Source organism: Cannabis sativa, chromosome 6, assembly GCF_029168945.1.
Source record: "Cannabis sativa cultivar Pink pepper isolate KNU-18-1 chromosome 6, ASM2916894v1, whole genome shotgun sequence".
NCBI lineage: Eukaryota > Viridiplantae > Streptophyta > Magnoliopsida > Rosales > Cannabaceae > Cannabis > Cannabis sativa.
The window spans coordinates 52,890,612-52,909,345 of NC_083606.1; the positions used below are offsets into that span (position 1 = coordinate 52,890,612).

The 18,734-nt window shown below is 36.4% G+C and overlaps 1 protein-coding gene across 1 annotated transcript; it reads right to left on the minus strand.

Annotated features, from left to right (window-relative positions):
- Window positions 1–16,907: 16,907 nt before the first annotated feature.
- On the minus strand, window positions 16,908–18,734 carry LOC115695277 (uncharacterized). The gene is made up of 4 exons (XM_061118153.1): window positions 18,541–18,734; window positions 17,770–18,442; window positions 17,103–17,501; window positions 16,908–16,955 (listed from the first exon to the last, which is right to left on the minus strand). Exons 1-4 carry the CDS (start codon window positions 18,732–18,734, stop codon window positions 16,908–16,910), a joined length of 1,314 nt encoding a protein of 437 aa, XP_060974136.1.

The window sequence follows — 18,734 nt, forward strand, 5'->3', positions numbered from 1 at the left end:
TCACATCTTCCTCTATCCTATATAACCTGTCAATCACATCACTTTTGTCAGCAGGTTGAGTCTCAGGAATAGCAGCAGGTTGAGTCTCCGAAATAGCAGCAGATTGAAAATGTTCTGCGACTCTCTTAGCTTGGCTAGCAAAAAATTGAGGGTCTTGGGTGTTGTCTCCAGCCTGTGCCTCATCAACACCCATCTCAACTAGGACCTCAGCACCATTGTATGTGATGGTCCGAGCATACGCCTCTTCATCTGGGCGAGGATGTAGCCCCTTCATCACTAGCAATGTTTGTATAACAAAACAAATGCAAAATAAGTGTTAGTAATAAGTAAAAGTTGATTTTTTTTCAAATCATTAAAAACCATCGACAAAATATCGACATCCTATCGATATCATATCATATCAAGAACAAAAACAAATACACTAAAATTATTGATAACATATCGGCATCATGTCAATATCATGTCAACAAATATAAAATAACTATCGATAACATGTCGACATCCTAACAACACTTAAATATAGACAAACCGTCGAAAACATGTCGATAAAATGTCGACAAATTATCGACAAACTCCCAATAATACAAATATTAAACACAAAATGCACATCATCGATAAGGCATCGACATTATGTCGATATCATATCAACAAACAAAAATTTTTTAAAAAATAAACATAACAGTTCAAAAAAATTAAATGATCATAACTGTTTTGAAAATAATGTACTCATTTTCTTCTTTTCGATGTCAGCCCTGCTGGTCCAGCTTAGCATCCTGGGAAAATGAATTCCCTGAGACAAACCATACTTACTCCCCACCTCTATAATGGCCTCATAGGCCCAATACTGTAATGCAGGTGCGAAGCCGTAGGTAGTGTATTTGCATTCATGCTGAACATCCATCTTCAGCTTCTTCTTCTCATAATTTTCCTTCTATTTCAACATGTCTTTTCGGAGGGAGTGCATCAGTCTGGAAAATGAGTAGTTCTCCCATGGACTCTTGAAGAAAAAATCAAGATCTTCAACCCATTTTAGTGTGTCAGTTGTAATACATGCATTTCCCTCTCAGTCCAGTAAGACAATCTCCACAAACAAGCACAACCCTAGCTTGTATGCGTCTTATGGGACCTCGTAGGCTAGGAACTTATTCTAAAGTAGTTTTGTCTTCACATTATCTGATGGGATGAAATAAAGATTTATCAACCGGTTAGACCCTGACATGGCTTCTTTCTCATCGTCTGTTGGCCCCTTTGTGAAGTTGAGGCCTATAATCACTGCGAACTCGACCACACTAAATTTCATCTCATTCTGTGGAATGTAAAACCGCATTTCGTCATCCTTCTCAGCGTCCACAATCATTTTATGCAGCATCAGTTGGTGGAATAGTACTGACAAAAATGATAGAGCACCAGCTTGCCATAATTGACTGAAAGGGTTTGCCTTTGCCCTATCAGTCAAACTGTGCTTATCAAATTGTGGTTTGATCAACTTGCTAAAAATACCACTTCCTCTATAGGTCACACGACCTGTAAAATGCTTAGGGAATGGAACTATAAGCTTCGGAGGTATCTACAAAACGGAAAAAATCAGCAATGTCATCAAGAAACTATCGAAAACCTATCGACAAAATTATTATTCCTCAAAAATAAAGACATGCAAACCATCGACAAAATATTGACAATATGTCGATAATGTATCGACATTCAAGCAAAGAATAAAAAACAGATCATTATTACAATTGTCGACATCATATCGACATACCATCGATATAATATCGATATGAAAACTATATAACCCAGTTTACTTTCTTTGCTATAATATCTACATACTATTGATATCATGTCAACATCTTATTGATAAACAGTTTAAAAATAATTACTTAAATATGTCGACAAACCATAGATAATATGTCAATTACCTATCGATATACAGTAAAACAAATAAAAAAATATGTTCAAACAATCAAAATACACCATTTTGATCTACCTTTGATATCTTATCGATATTTCATCGATAACACTGTAAAAAACACAGACCCCATTGAAACATATCCATCATCTACAACCTATCACCAGAAAGAGCACAAAATCTACAAAAATTCCACTAATCTCAATAACATGCAAAAATTGGCATCCAAATCCATGAAAAATTTATTTTTTTCAAAAAAAAAAAACCTTTCCGTTTACTGAGCTTGGTGATGGTGGCGACGGCGTCTGTTCAGTTTCAACGAACACGGGTCGTGGTGTTGGCGACGGTTCGTGGTGGTTTCGACGGGTCTGGTTGAGTTCCAATGTGGGTCATGGTGGTCGGTCGTGGTTGTTTGGGTTGAATTCGAGAGCGAGAGAGAGAGAGAGAGAGAGAGAGAGAGAGAGAGAGAGAGAGAGAGAGAGAGAGAGAGAGAGAGAGAGAGAGAGGGAAAGATAGAGAAAGGGTTGGGTCGTGGTCGTGGTTGTGGTCGTGGGTTGTTGGGTAATCGTGGGCAGCGTAGAAGAGGGAAAGACAGAGAGAGAAAGGGAAAGACAGAGAGAGAAAGGGAAAGAGAGAGAGAGAGAGAGAGAGAGAGAGAGAGAGAGAGAGAGAGAGAGAGAGAGAGAGAGAGAGAGAGAGAGAGGGAAAATTAAATGTGAAGGGTATTTTGGGTAGAATTTTAGAATAGTAGAATTGTTTTTACAAATTAGTAAGGGGTCTAAAATTTGATATGTGGTATTTTATTAGGGCTAAATAGTGAAATTTCCCTTTGTAAATAGACTATGAAAAGTCCAAGCTGAACTATTCTCTTCTTTATAAAAGTTAGTGGAAATTACCTGTACTATGGATTTTTATTAAATGTTTAGATATATATGGATAAATTTTAGTTTTAAGTAAGTTATGGTATTTTTTTATTTTAAATTATTATGTATAAGTTTCTTTTATTTTTTTCTAGGTATAGAAAACTATTTTCCATCTTCACCTCTTTGTCTTCTTCAGTCTTCACCCCTTTCATTCTCAGGCTAAGCTTCTTCTAAACCCCATTTCCATCTTCACCTCTCCATCTTCACTCATTTCCTTCTAAGGCAGGTGAGATTTTCTTCTCAAACGAAGTTAGGGTTCGATTCCCTTTTCTGGTGAAGCTAGTGGTTCGATTCTGGCGAAGTTGGTGGTGCGAGTTTTCCTCAGGCAGAGATTTGGTTGCTCAGGTTTGATTCCACACTCTGCTTCTTACCTTACTATTCTCCCATTCTAACATTATGGTGGATTGATTCGATTGTTTACTGAGAAACCCATTAAGAGAATTTGAGACCATAATCAAATAAAATGATCTGACAATGATTTTACTTTCATATATTGTTGGAGAATATTTTATTTTGTAATATTTATATAGTTTGCTCTATCAGCTTTTGAATCGCGCTTGGTTTTTTTTTTTAAAACACTACTATAAATGATTTAAGTATAATTTCGGTTCCAAAATTGATGAGGTTCTAACATTCTCTAGTTTTACTAAATAAGATGAAAATAAAAGCTAGTGATTTAGCACTAAAAATTGTTGATTTTAAAGGTTATTCCATACCTTTAGATTTGGTCCCTGTTTTTAAAAATTTTGCTTCATAAACATGGAGATATTGGTAGTCGTAGCGGTTGGTCAAAGGCGTTCCAAAGCGTGTGTTATTTCTTGAGATGTGAAGTGATGAGGAAGATGCATACTACTTTGGTGATAGACATCACTAAAGATCTTCCTTCCGCTTGCATAGTCAAAACCATAAGGCTAATCATAATTATAACAAAAATAATATCTTAGTATAACCTTAGTACATTATACAATGTTCAACTAAAATGAGACACTAAGATTAGTTCAAATAGATGAAACTCAAAAACTATAGAATGCTTAATTCAGAAGCACTACCCAGAAAAAAACGACAAGAGAAATTGTAGCCAATAGTTTTAGGTTGTCAGTAAAATTTTTGTTACTATTAAATTTGTAAATGTTTGAGTTTGCTTAAGGTCCCTTGTTAATCTAGTTAGGTAGGAAGTGTTTGGTGGGTTCAGTTGAGTGGGTAGGGTTTACGGGCTAAAGCCAATTTGAGATATTTGTCCAATCCTTACCCACTCGTTGCAAGGTTATGCAGTTGGATCCTACTCTCTAAACTCTAGGTGTGCTAATGGCTAAAACGGTGACCTCACTTTTAAAAGAAATGCAGATCTTTGACGTAGTTAACATATTATTTAGGAAAAATGATAAGGAATTTTAATTTTAGGTTTTTATTTTGATTCTCATAGTAATGTGTTGTGCTATGATTGTAATTTTTAACAAAAAAACTCTCATATCTTGAAAAAGTTCACCTTATAATTCAATCTTAGGGTTTTATATTGCCTCTGAATGTATCTTGGAACTTTACATTTTAATATGGTCGTGTTTGTTGTGTTGTGGCTGCAATTTATAGCAAAAAAATACCATGTCTTAAAAAAAGTCACCTGCTAGTTCAATCTTAGTGTTTTATACTGCCTCTAAATGTAACCTAGAACTTTACATTTGAATATTGTGTTTGTTTTGTTGTGGCTGTAATTTATAGCAAAAAAATACCATGTCTCGAAAAAAGTCCCCTGCTAATTCAATCTTAGGCTTTATATTGCCTCTGAAAGACCCGGAGCATACAAACTTGGTAAGTATGACGAAAAAATGCAACTCATTTTAGTACCACGATACTGGAATGGACAACATTTAAGGAAATACTACCAATGAGTACTCAGGTCGGGTAGACCATTTCAAAGTACTCAGGTCAAATAGACCATTTTAAAGTACTCAGGTTGGGTAGACCACATTAAAGTACTATTGAACATTCGCTATAAGTGAATGGCCTCTTGGGCGGACTCCGCGCAAAGGTTTCAGAAACAAAAGTACTCAGGTCGGGTAGACCACTTTAAAGTACAGTTTCTTATTTGTTTTATGTCATGATAAGCTAAAAAGATCCATTGGATCACTAGCTCTGATGTAAGTTACTACGGTAACAAATACATTTTTGATCAATAAAAGAATAAAGATAGTATTTCCAATTCTATTGAGTCGAAAAAATCAACATGATTATAATTTACCTAGAATGCGTACAAAAGGTTCAGTCGAACCCAAAACACCGAACAAAAAAGCAATATATTTGCCAAGACAAGTGACCAAGAGTCATACGTCTGCTCGGTCACTTGGGGGGCACCTATACCTGCACAAAGCATCTGGTAAACATAAAACAAAAACAATTGCACTGCAATTATAAACAGATAATGAAATTCATTAAGGATAACAAGAGCAAAATGTACCGGGATTAAAAGCTACCCGGTCAGCCCGTTGTCCAAAAAATGAAAATTAATTTCAAGTTTAAAGACCCCTTGGCCGGTCATGATGTCTTAAAGGCCTTACGGCCATATATAATATATATAAACAAGAGGGATAAAAAGATCAATATTCAAACGGCTGGAGTCCCAGGCTCTGGGTTTGGTTCTTCTGAGCCGACTAGAGCAGGAGGATCTGTTATTTGAGCGGGAGAAGCATCAGCAGCCTGTTCAGAAGCCTGGCCGGAAGTTGAAGCAGCCACCTCTTTCCCACCATAGGCAACTTGGGACGCGCAGTACTCGAGGTACATTTCCTTGGCGTCGCCTAAGTAGTCGAAGTTGGCCTGGGGATTAGCCTTCCAAAAATCAAAGAAGAGCTCGAGGCTGGCAGTCTCCAAAGCATCAACCTTCTCCCTCAAGCGATTCGCCTCGACTGTTTGAGCGTCCTTATCATCCTTCAGCTGAAGGAGGACCTGCCGCAGAGAAGTCCTCTCATCTTGAAGACGATCGACATCAGCAGATAAGGACTCGATGGTTTTCTCAAAGCGATCAGCAGCCTCGAGATCCTTTGTCAGCACGGTGACCTTCTTCTCAGCTGCAAAAAGCTTCTTGTTGGCCTCACCCAACTCATGGCGAACAGCTGCAGTCTCCGCCCTGGCCTCCTCAGCTTCCTTCTTGGCCAAGTCCGCCTCCGCCCTCAAGGTGTCGGATAGAGCCATACTCTTAGAAGCAGCAGATTTAGCCCGGGAGTAAGCATAACCCAGCTTCAAACCGGCCTGCACAAAGGAAAAGGTCAGCATATGAAGCTAAGTATGAAAAGCTAAAAGGGAAGTGTCGAAAAGAAAAGACTAACCCTGGTAAGCTCCTGCAAGACTCCGCCCACCAACACATCCAGAGATGAGTGGTCCGCACCAGCCAGCTGCTCACTGACCTCAGGAACCAGCCGGTTCATGTGATGAGCCATCACTTCCCTGCCCTTCTTGACCTCAGGCAGCACGAGCACGGGTAGAGATGGTGCCTGCATCCGCTCAGGGACCCTCCTGACCAGTTCAAACCCAGATGTTGGTGGCCCAGACTCCTTAGACTTGGCAGATTGGGGAGTAGAAGGATTTGCAGCAGCCAGCTCCTCAAAAAGGTCAATGACCTCTCCAGAAGGCCTCTTCTCTGAAGACCCCTCTCCGACCTTGGACTTCTTGGTCGGAGGGGAAGCACTAGAGCCTCCGCTCATCCTCTTCCTTAAGGCGTCCATCATCTGCTGAGACATGTCTGCACAAAGCAAAAACAGCATGGTTAGCAAAAACCAACAAAAAATACAAAGTATGGAAGCTAAGAAGCTGAAAAAGAAGTAAAGCGCAGAGTGACTGCCCGCCCAGAATGTCAGAAGTCCATCATCACCTGACATCGACTTTATCTCAGCCATAACGGCCTTCCCTTTTCCAGCATAAGGATGGGATGGCCGAACAGGTGAAATGGGCTCCCGTGTTCCACGGACCTGGGCGTGGCCGGGAGTTTCTTCTTCCTTCTCAAAGGATTCACCTGCTCAGCCTCAGCCTCAGCCTCAGCTTCATCTTCAGGATTCATAGACTCTTGAGCATACTGCTTTGCCCGAACACCACCCTTCAACTTAGCTTCACGCTTCAGTTGAATCAGCTCACTCTCCTTATGAGCTCGTTCAGGCCGAGCAGTAGCAGACTTCCTCTTCTTCCCCGTCCCGGAATTAGAAGAAAAGTCCTCAGGGTAGAGCCCGTACTGCACCAGATTTGCATCGGAGGTCAATTGGATAATATCCCTATCTTCCGCAAGCAACCGGGCAAGCTTCTGAGCCCTATCCCTAAGGGTAAGAGTGAGGGGAGGACAGTGATATGTCGGAATCTGCTGAAACCGAGTCCGGGTGATGTTCGAATCCTTCACCATAAAGTACTCATTAGCAAAATGCCCTATTTTGCTGATGGCCTTGTTGTCCGTCCCGCTCAACCACTTGAAGCCTGGCTGAGAGAAGTCAAAATACCCCGACCTGCCTTGCTTGGGGGTAGATTTCAGGTCGAAGAACCAAGCGACCTCATGGGGAGAAGGAGCGCCCCATCCCTGAGAAGCGTAGAGGACGAAGAGGGTAGACAAATACTTAATGCCCTTGGGAGTGATCTGGGTCGGGCAGAGGCCGAAGAAGTCCGCCACATCCCGAAAGTACTTGTGCAAGGGCATCAACGCCCCTTGCTGGCCATGAGCCCCCGACCAGGCGCACATCCCCTCACTAGGGTTTGAAGCGCGATTGTCGTGGGCGGGAATGAAGCAGTCCAGCTCGCCTAGGTATCCGTCCTGGTCGAGAGTGCGTAGGCGTGCCTCCGAAATCTTGGATGGAGGACTCACCCATCTGGGGCCCAAAGCACCCTGCCTCCGATGAGGAACCGCCTCAGCAAGCTCCTCGGTGACGTAGTCGACGCCTGCAACCAAGACGTCCCTGTCAGCATCAACTGGTTTCCCAACCTCATTGTACTCCCCATAGTTTGGGGGTTCAATCTCCTCCTCTCCCTCAGCAGCGGGAGGGCTGCCCGGACGTGCCTCGTCCAGTTCCTCAACCTCCTAGATTTCAGCGTCCCCCTCACGGTCCTCCTCCATTGGGACTGCCAAATCCTGTTCAGCGTCGAGCAGGGTGGCAAGCCGAGCCACCTGGGGATCAGAAGCGTCAGCCAGATGCGTAGTCTTCTTCGTACGAGCCATCATTATATGGCTGGGTACAGAATCAGAAGAAGGATTAGCACGAAGATGAGGGTGGACTTCGTGCAAAAGTTGAAGCAGTTCCTGGTCGATTTGATGCTCAGGCTCCCAAGGCTCACCAAGGTTCATCTACAAAAGACAACACGCAAGATGAGTGTTGGACGGAGTATCAAGCGAAAAAAACAAGCAAATATGCCGACCAGGAGTACCCAACAGATTAAAGAACATCCATGTTCGAAGAAAAGTCTAAACTCAAGAAGTCAGAAAGTTCTTGAGTTAGGGCAAAAAAGTTCATGAAGCTTAAAGAAAGCAGAATGGAAAACAGACGCAATGCAGCTCTAAAATAAGCCTTATGGCTGAAAGCTAACGCAAGGACATGGAAAAGAAGAGTCGCAGAAGTTTCAAACCCTAGGGTTTCCTACAGTGCTCTTTCTACAGCAAAGATACATTCAAAAGCACAAGGATGCAAAGGAAAAACATAAAGGAATTCAGAAACTTACTCAAAGATTCGAGTGTCCGGATTCAAGCAAGCCTGAAATCGTCTGTAAACTCTTCAACAACTTTGAAGCCTGAAAACTCTCTCTTTTTGCTCTGAAGTTTGCTTAACAACGAAGGGTGATGAAATGAGGAAATGTGCCAGTACTCCAAGTATTTATAGGCAAAAGGGTAACTGTACGTAAAGGAACCTTAGACGCCTCGACTTCCCGCCTTGAAAGCAAATATGGGAAATCAAAATAATCGAGTGCAACCGTCAGCCGTGGAGAGAGAAATTTAGATTTTCAAAATATTAATTGTCAGAGCATTAATTAGCCGAAAACCGAAGGGATGCCCAGTCAGCTTCACATCGAGTCTCAAACGGTCATGCTCGACACGTGTCCACTTCCAAGGCAGAGCCAGCTCAGAATAAGTCTATACGCAACCTCGGAGGTCCCGCACAGACTTGGGGGGCAAATGTTATCCCAAAATTGGCACTCTCACGTGGCATCACAAGAATGGTGACACGTGGCATCAACTTAGAGCACCTGGTCAGATCAACATGCCGAGCAGGATGCCTCACTGGCGTGTCCATAATGGAATACTCAACGAGCCGTGCAGAATGAGCAACACTTAACGAATTCAGCCAAGCACTTCTTGAGTCACCAGCTCAATCCCTATAACTCAGAGATCAACTTGCGTGGATATGGCATACACACGATTCCACTATCGGTGTATACGGCCTCAATCCCACGATCCTAGCATTCAGCAATGATCCCACGATCTTTGTGTTTATGTGCTTTGTAACGAGAGAGGAAACTCCTCCTCCTCAAGTTTCTTGCCCTATAAATAGTGAGGAATGTTCACTGGGTAGGGGGACGAAAAAAGAGAGATTGATCGAAGCTGTATAACTGTGATCATACGCCGAAACGCTATAAGCTAAGGCTATCTAAGAATTATATATTCAGAGATATTATTGTAAGGAACTATAAGAAAAGGAATCTTCTTCCTTATTCTTAAGTCAATACAACTAACGAGGATTAGGCTATTACCGAACTACTCGGGGCTGAACCTCTATAAAATTTCTGTGTCTTCTTATTATTATTATTTGCTTTATTACGTATTCTTATTACGACATATCGTTTATCGCTTATTAAAATACTCATTGTCGTTGGCTAAAAGCGAAGTGAACAAAGATAATATAATATAATATCTTGAATTTTAAATTTAGATATTCCTAATATTATATTCTTAGTCTTATAATTTAATAAATTTAAATATTACAAAATAAATTATTTGAAAAATAAGATATTTTTATGGTTAGAATATTTCAATTTTATTAAAAATAATAAAATAAAATAAGTTTGAAAAATTTTATGGTTTGAAACCCTAAAATTTCTATTCAAACCCAAACTAACCAATTTTTCAAAATTTCATGTTATTTTTGCCAAAATATAATTTTAATAAAAATATGTCTAATAAGATAAAATGTTAAAACTAACATATTCCTAATCTTATAATTTTAATTAATAAAATATATATCAAAAATAAAAAATTTGAAAAAAAAAATATGATATGGTTAGCAAATTTTGAAATTTGAACAAGATTATTTAAAAAAAATAATATTTTAATACCAAAATAAGATCATTCAAATTTAATAAAAAAAAATGTAATATCTGATCTTATAATTAAAATAAATAAAATAATCTAAAATTTCTAAGTCAACCATAAGGCTATTTTTGTGAGAAATCAAATTTTCAAAATTCAAAGCCTACTAATATCTAAAACTAATTTTAATTAATTAAAAATTAATTTTATTCTGAAAATTAGATTCTTAATTGAAAATTTGGATTCTACACAAAATTCTACCAAAATTTGACTTTTGTTTCAATGAAAAACGACTTTTGAATCAAAAGATATCACAAAAACAAGATTGCAGTAGGGGAGTATGCAATTGTGCGCACGGGAGGCTGCACATGGGCGAGGGAGGACAGCGCCTTGTCTGAAGGCCTCTTGTCCGAGCGAGCATCCCATCCGCACGCGCACGTGTGTGCTCGGTTTCAGATATTTTCATTCAAATTCAAAAAATCTTAACTAATTCATAAAAAATCCAAATTAGGTTCTGTAAAAGCCAAAATTTATTAATTTTTCGTCTACTTTCCAGTAAAAATAATTCCAGATCGAAATAAAAAAATATTTTTACAACATACATTGCGATTTCTAAACTATCATCAAATAAGCACATAAACCATCATGAAACCATCCAAATCAACACAAAACATCGTTTTAATTCATATTTCATGAAAGTAAATCATTACCATGGCTCTGATACCAGTTGTTGGAATTACTTTACTAGGATCTAGATTTACTACCATGTATGTTGTTTAATATCCTAATATGAATTCGCTAAAACAATGTAAATAAACACATATAAAGTTTAAGAAACCTTACATTGATTGCAGCGAAATATAATGACTCCTTCCGTTCAGATCTCTAGCCCTTGATTTCTTTCTATAGCAGAGCATTATCAAGATCTGAACCTGGATCTCTTTCTCTCCTTCCTTGAGCCCGATTCTCATTCTTGTTGATTGGATTCTTCACAGTCTTACACACTATGATTGAGATGCCACTTGATGTGTGTGGGCACTCACTCTATCACTCAAGATTTGAAATTATGAAGAGAAGAAAGAAGAGAATGTGGTTTCGGTTTAATAGAAAGAAGGCTCAGGAAAAAATATCTGAAAGTGAAATTTCATCAATCTTTAAGTGCGAGCCATCACTATCTATTTATAGGTAACCACCTAGATTTAGGTTAGATTTAATTAGCATTAAAATAATAGAATAATAAATGGTAAAATCCATGCATAGTGGCCGGCCATGGGTTGGATAATGGGCCCCACTTTGCAATTTTGCTATTTTGTCATTTTCCCATCTTATTTTCTCAAAAACGCCAATTTTCTAATTTAACCACTTAAATGCCAATTCCAATTATTTAATAACTAAAAATTAATTATTAAATGATATTGTCATTTAATATATTTATTAATTAGACATAATAAAGTTTTCCAATTAATAAATAAAACCTATAATCTCCTTTCTTCACAATTAAGCCCTTGCTTAGTGAAAATTCATAAACTAGACATAGTCTAATTTTAGAATTATAATTGATTAACTAAAATCAATTAACTGAGTCTGACAAGCAGTATGGTCTCAACTAGTATGGGGACCATGGGCCTATATACCGAGCTTCCAATAAGCTGATCTAGAATTTACCAAGTAAATTCACTAACTTATTAATTCCTTATTGCATCCACTCATAGAACTCGGAATTGCACTCTCAGTTACATAGAACGCTCTATATGTTCCATGATATAGATACGCTATTAATTATCCATTGTTATAATCCCAATAATCAATGATCCTCTATAGATGATCTACATTGCATAGGAATAAAATTACCGTTACACCCTTTCAATGTATTTTATCCTTAAAACACTTGGTCACCTATAATGATATTTTAGTGAAATAAAATAATCACTAAAATGAGATCTCAATCATTATCTCTATTTAGCAAGCTCGAAGGAAATCATCGTTTCACTTCTAAATACCTATAGAAGTTATAGATTTCATATCTATGATTAGCGCTCCCACTCAATTGTACTATCGTGTTCCCAAAATGTACGTATCACCCTGACCAAAAAGTAGGCTTCACTAACAAATCAAAGAACACAAATAACACTCTCGAGATCGAACCTAATCATGTCAGGATTAAGATCATTTGATCTAGGATCAACTAGGTGAAATTGTCGAATTGTTGGGCATAAAAGAAGTGCTCAGTTGGATTAAAAGAAAAACATGGAGCAAAGTAGTGCTTGAAACCGATTGTCTCATTGTTGTTCAAGCTATTCATTTTGATGTGGTGTTGCCATCTTCATTTGGTATGCTTGTACAAGATTGTCAGCACTTACTTTCTCAATTGTCTCATGTTCATTTGTGATTTGTTAAGCGTTTCTACTAATAAGGTCGCGCATTTCCTTGCACGTAGTTCTTGTTATTTGTCAGATCGTATTTTTGTTAAAAACAATTCTCCTTCTGAATTGTTAAAGATTGCAATGGATGATAATAAAGTTTAAATAAAGCATCCTTTTCCATTCAAACAAAAAAAACTAGGTGATATTGAATTGAATAGATATTACGGCTGTTTATCATATCTAATCAAAGTTCAATATCGGTCCCTTCCAATGTATACTCCATACATCCGATACTGGTAAACTTTGCCAATGCCCTGGAAAGAACATAACACTTATCCAAGGTGTAAGCATACCTATTGCTGATTATCATGTCAGTCTAAATCCAGTGAATTGATAAATAAGTGAATTAAACTCTCGAACATATAAACATGATTATATTCCACTATGTTGACAACACTATAATCACAAACAAATACATATGTTCTAGACTTAGAATTTATACATAAAATCATGAAATAAATCATGTGAACCATGCAACATAAAATGTTATTTCTGATCTTTATTAATTAGTAAACCTGATTATATTGAAATGAGTTTTATTTAGGGCACAAAACCCAACAGTAGTTGTACCTGGTAATGTTCATGGGGATGATGGATATGTTGACCCTCAAAATGAGGGACAAGAATAAATATTTATCCTATTTATTTCTAAGTATCAGGTTACTTTTTGTAGATACTTATTATCATATTTTTGTTATTAATCTTGGCAGGAACTTGAAGACAAAAAATTGAAGGGTGCTTTAATTAGAGAGGATCATGATTTTACTAATGAGGTTGTTGATGCCGCTTATTCTGGTTTTAGTGGAGTAATGAAATTTCTTCAAAAATCCAAAGGAGAAGGAACTCAAGTATGTTTTAATAATTTATAATTGTTTCACTCTTTTATTTATAGTTTTTGTTGTCTTATGTTTTCTTGTTATTTCCAAATTACTAAAAATAAAGAACCACATACACCTTTTGTTGTTGTTTCCCCTGATTTGAAGAGCACAACTGAAAAGGCCATATTGTCTACTGAGAATATGGCTGATTTAGAGAAAAGGGAGCCCAAACCTTCTGCGATCTTTCAATCCCCTTTTGTTACTGATTTTGGTTCATTAGAACATGTACCAGCAGTGAAAAGGAAGAAAAATACTTTAGAGATTGTGAAGGGAACCATTCCCTTTCATAAGGAGAATGGGAAGAATGCTACTACTGAAGAAACACATGCATATAACGACTGGGATTTTGAGGGTTATAAACCTAACACTAAGTCAGTATTCTCTTTCTTCTTTTATTTGTTTTTTTTTTTTAAAAAAAATTCACTACATAATGTTATGAATTATTCACATTTCTATAATTAATGTATTTTTGTTTTTCGATTGTAGAAATAAGTTCGTGGCTGACGCTAATGACATTGATTTTAATTTTGGGATCATGCACATCAAAAAGAAATATTGGTTTCACCAACTTCAGACTTGAGGTCAATTTTTGTCTGATTCTATAAGTATATTGTTTTATCAGTTCAAGACCAAGTTACATTATTATTTATTTTATAGTTTGATTGAAAGTAACCTATTACTTTTAATTTCTTTAATTTATGCCTTTTATTTTTCAATTTGTTATAAATTACGTGGTTAATTGATTATCCTCTCTTTTTAATTGCAGCATATCAATGTTATTATGTATTATCTTAGGAAAAAGATCATGCACAGTGGTACCATCAACATATTGGTTACGACTACTGATTCAATTTTCTATAAAGTTGTTAGAACTACTTATGAGAGTTACTTAGCTAACGGTAGCAATGTGATCAACCAGGAAAGCATTATTGCAAAATACATGTCTGGACAATCATTATCATGTAGTGTTCCATGGTATTACCTTGATCATGTTGCGATTCCAGCTCATGTTACAGATGAAGTGCATTATATTCTTGCACATTTCAATATTAGAGAGAGGTGCTTGGTGGTGTATAATTCTATGACTTTGAAAGTGAATAAGGAACCTGTTCATAAAACTGTTACGACATTCTCTGTGTTGATTCCTTTGTTTATGGAGTGTATTGGCTTCTATAATACGAGAGCAGACATAGACTTCAATCAAGGTCCATATGCAGTTGCAAGGTCTCATCCTTTGGCTGTAAAGTTTGCAAAAGGTGTTCCTTAACAAGAAGATTGGTAAGTAACATATTTTAATTTCTATGTGGTAGTTTTTTATTAATTTGAAATGTTATTTTTTTAAAGTATTTCCATACTTATTTGCAGTGACTGTGGTGCATTTGTGATTGCTTTTGCTGATCACATAAATCATGACACCATAAATGGCATATTTCCTAAACTCAACATTGCCAATTATCGTGATGACCTTGTTGTTTGTCTTTACCATCATGCGAAAAAGAAGCAAGAGGAAGGGTACAAGACTGATGTAGAGGAACCTGAAAAAGCCCGAGAAAACAAAGAAGAAGACTGATGTAGAGGAACTTGAAAAGCCCGAGAAGAAAAAGAAGAAGACTGATGAGAGGCACCTGAAAAGCCTGAAAAGAAGAACAAGAAGACTGATTCAGAGGCACCTGAAAACCCTGAGAAGAAGAAAAAAAAGGATGTTGAAGAGGCACCTAATAAACCTAAGAACAAGAAAAAGAAGGCTGACATGTAGTGTTAACTTTGTACTGCTACTAAATTTTCTTAGTCTTTTATTTCATTGTTGTCTGGTGTTATTGTCTTTTGGTTAGAGTCCTTATGTCTCAAGCAGGCTCTTTGAGACTTCATACTTAATTTCAAAATACAGACATTAGGTTACTTTCTTATATTGTTAGGTTACTTTGTAAAGCATGACAAACACACCAGGCTAACATGTAGTGTTAACTTTGTAGTGCTACTGAATTTTCTTAGTCTTTTATTTCATTGTTGTCTGCTGTTATTGTCTTTTGGTTAGAGTCCTTATGTCTCAGGCAGGCTCTTTGAGACTTCATACTTAATTTCAAACTATAGACATTAGGTTACTTTCTTATATTGTTAGGTTACTTTGTAAAGCATGACAAACACACCAGGCTGACATGTAGTGTTAACTTTGTACTGCTACTGAATTTTCTTAGTCTTTTATTTCATTGTTGTCTGATGTTATTGTCTTTTGGTTAGAGTCCTTATGTCTCAGGAAGGCTCTTTGAGACTTCATACTTAGTTTCAAAATATAGACATTAGGTTACCTTCTTATATTGTTAGGTTACTTTGTAAAGCATGACAAACATACCTGGTTACTTTTTTTTTTCTTCATTTTTATTATGTTTTTTCTTTAAAAAAAAAGTATTCAAAGTTTGATCAATATTTATTTAAACAAAAGAACTAGTGTTTTTCCAAAGTAAAGAATGTAACAAATCATTACAACCTTGTGTAGTATGGTGTCCATTACAACCTTGTAGGGAAGCTCTTTCTTTGATAATTTTCCTAATCTTTTTCAATGAATAGCTGTCTTCTAATTCTTGTTTCAATGACTCTCAGTAACAATAATTGGGTTTAGTAGCTAAGCCCAGATGATGAAGAAGAACTGTATTATAAACCAAGTTACTTTATAAATCATAATAGACATACTAAGTTACTTTTTCTCTTAAATCAAGACACCATTTTTTATAAGTAAAAATATTAAAATTATACTTGAAACAAAAACAAATCTAGATAAATTGAAATTTTAATGGTACCAGGTTAATTAATTAAACTTAATTGAATTTCAAAATACTGATATTAGGTTACTTTCTTATATAGTTAGGTTACTTTGTAAAACATGCCAAACACACTAGGTTACTTTTTTTCTTCTTCATTTTTTATCATCTTTTTTTTTTAAAAAAAGTATTCAAAGTTTGATCAATATTCATTTAAGCAAAATAACTAATGTTCTCCCAAAGTAAAGAATGTAACAAATCATTACAACCTTATGTAGTATGGTGTCCATAGTAACTTGTTCCCTTTTTATGAATGAATATAACGAGCAACATCCTTAAGTAAAACTAAATGAATAATTCTCTTATTTTGGTTGGCTTGTGTGGCTTCTCCATAGGTAGGTTTCTGTATTTTCCTATTATGACCAGATTTGCCACATCGTCCACACTTCATAACCACTCTTGGCTCTCCCCGTCCTTTTATTCTTCTCCTCCTTGGTCTACCGGGAGGAATTTTTCCTTTTAGAGGTACGACAAGTATGTCCAATTCTTCTGGTAGACTCCATTCATCCTCATGTGGCAAAAGGTAAACTGTTTCTGCATAAGTTGCTTTCAATATTTTCAGTTTTGTAAGCAGAACAAAACTCATAGCAATTTATCCTTTTTTTTTTGCAATGACAGCAAGTGCATGTGAACATGGTACTTCATCTTCTTGAAACCTTCTACATGTGCATGTTTTCTTTTGAATATTGACTATATATGTTCATCTTGCTTCAATCACTTCTGAAAAAATAATGTTGTATTGTCTCACCTGTCAAACATATGTAAAATATTAATAAAAAAAAGCTATTACGAATAATGTCACCTGGTACAAATTTTTTCAGTATATTAATATATCAGGTTACTTTATTTTAGTTTTCAAAATATAGTATTAATCAATTAAAAGCAAACAAGATACCTCAAATTTAATAGATTTTAAATAGTTCTCTCTCAGCACAGCTTTTGCTTCTGATGATATCTCTGTAAAGGTTCCATTCGCCTCATTCCCATTAGTCCAAACCAATTTTTGTACAACGCTTCTTATGCATTCCAACATTAAGGTTATTGGCAAATTTCTTGTTGCTTTATTTGCTGCATTAATAGACTCCGCTATATTTGATGTCATCATGGTATATCTCCTTTTTGGTGAGTGAGATCTCGCCCATGTACAGTAACCTACTTTTTCTAAGTAAGGCCTTATACGTGCATCTATTTTGTCAAGAGCAACCATATAGTACTTAAACCCAACCAATGTATATGCTTTTGCTGCTTTAACAAAGTTTATAGTCAAATCATCTCCATGGATATGAAGATTGGCCTTAATGTTGTTAAGTAGATGAAAAATGCATGCTTAATGGAAGACATTAGGGTATACTATTTGAACAACATTTTCGATGCTTTGATGTCTATCAGATATGATTACTAGATCTGCAAAAATAATTTTAGTATTAGGATTTTACTGTTAGTAACATGAACAAAATAATAATTTTATTCAGAAAGTAAAAGTAACCTGGGGCATCAAAATTTAAATAGGTGACATTTTATAAGAATTAGAAACAAAAATAAGATAAATACAACATATTAACTTTACGTTCTCCATATGTTTCTTTGAGCTTTGTGAAGAAATATTCCCAAGCTTCATCATTCTCTGAATCGCCAACACCAAATGCTAATGGAAAAATATTGTTACTTGCATCCATTGTAGATGTTATGAACAATGTGCCTCGATATGAAGATTTCATGAAGGTTCCGTCAACCACAATAATTGGTCTACAATGTTGCCATCCTTTGATGGAATGTGCATATGCTAGATACAAGTATTTGAATCGATCTTTGTCGTTTGTGGTCAAGCTAGTAATGGTTCTAGGATTTGCTACTTTTAACATATGAAGATACATCGGTAACTGTTGGTATGATTCATCTGTCTTTCCTCTTACCAATTCTATAGCTTTTTCTCTTGATCTCCAAGCTTTTGAGTAACTCATAGATACTCCATAATCATCAAGCATATCTTTTATGATATCATTTGGTGTGTGCACTCTCTTGATTGTTGTAAATTTTGTCTTGATGAGCTCTCCAATGACATTGCAATTTGCTTGTCTATGATCTTCCATGATGACAACCAATGAGCATGTGTGCTCTTTCACATACTTCCTAACTTTGAAATATTCAGTATGTTTGAATGTAGAAGCTCTAACATACCGTTTACAGTTCTCATCCACACAAGTGATATACTTTCTTGGTTCTGATCTCTTTGTTCTAAATTGAAAGTTATTGATCATGGCATAGTAGCAAAGTCCAGATTTGAACATTTTTTTATCTTTGAAAAGTTATCCTTCTACTAATGTTTTTGCAACTTGTGAGTTTCAATGATTGTTTTATCTTCCTCCCTTTTTGTTTTGTTTCTTGTAGTTTCTTCAATGATGAAGTCAGCAACTTCATTAGTATAATCAGCAAGTCTTCTGGAATTATGGTTACTTGAGGTACCATCTTCAAATATCTCACTTTCAATTATTGTTCTTGCTTTTAGTACCAAGGAACCAATCCCCAT

Coding starts and splice junctions, on each gene's coding strand:
- LOC115695277 (XM_061118153.1), bottom strand. CDS start 18,734: ATGGGGATTGGTTCCTTGGTACTAAAAGCAAGAACAATAATTGAAAGT. Junction 17,502..17,769: donor AAACATATGGAGAACGTAAA/GTTAATATGTTG, acceptor AACAACATTAAG/GCCAATCTTCATATCCATGG. Junction 16,956..17,102: donor TAAAATCTATTAAATTTGAG/GTATCTTGTTTG, acceptor TATGTTTGACAG/GTGAGACAATACAACATTAT.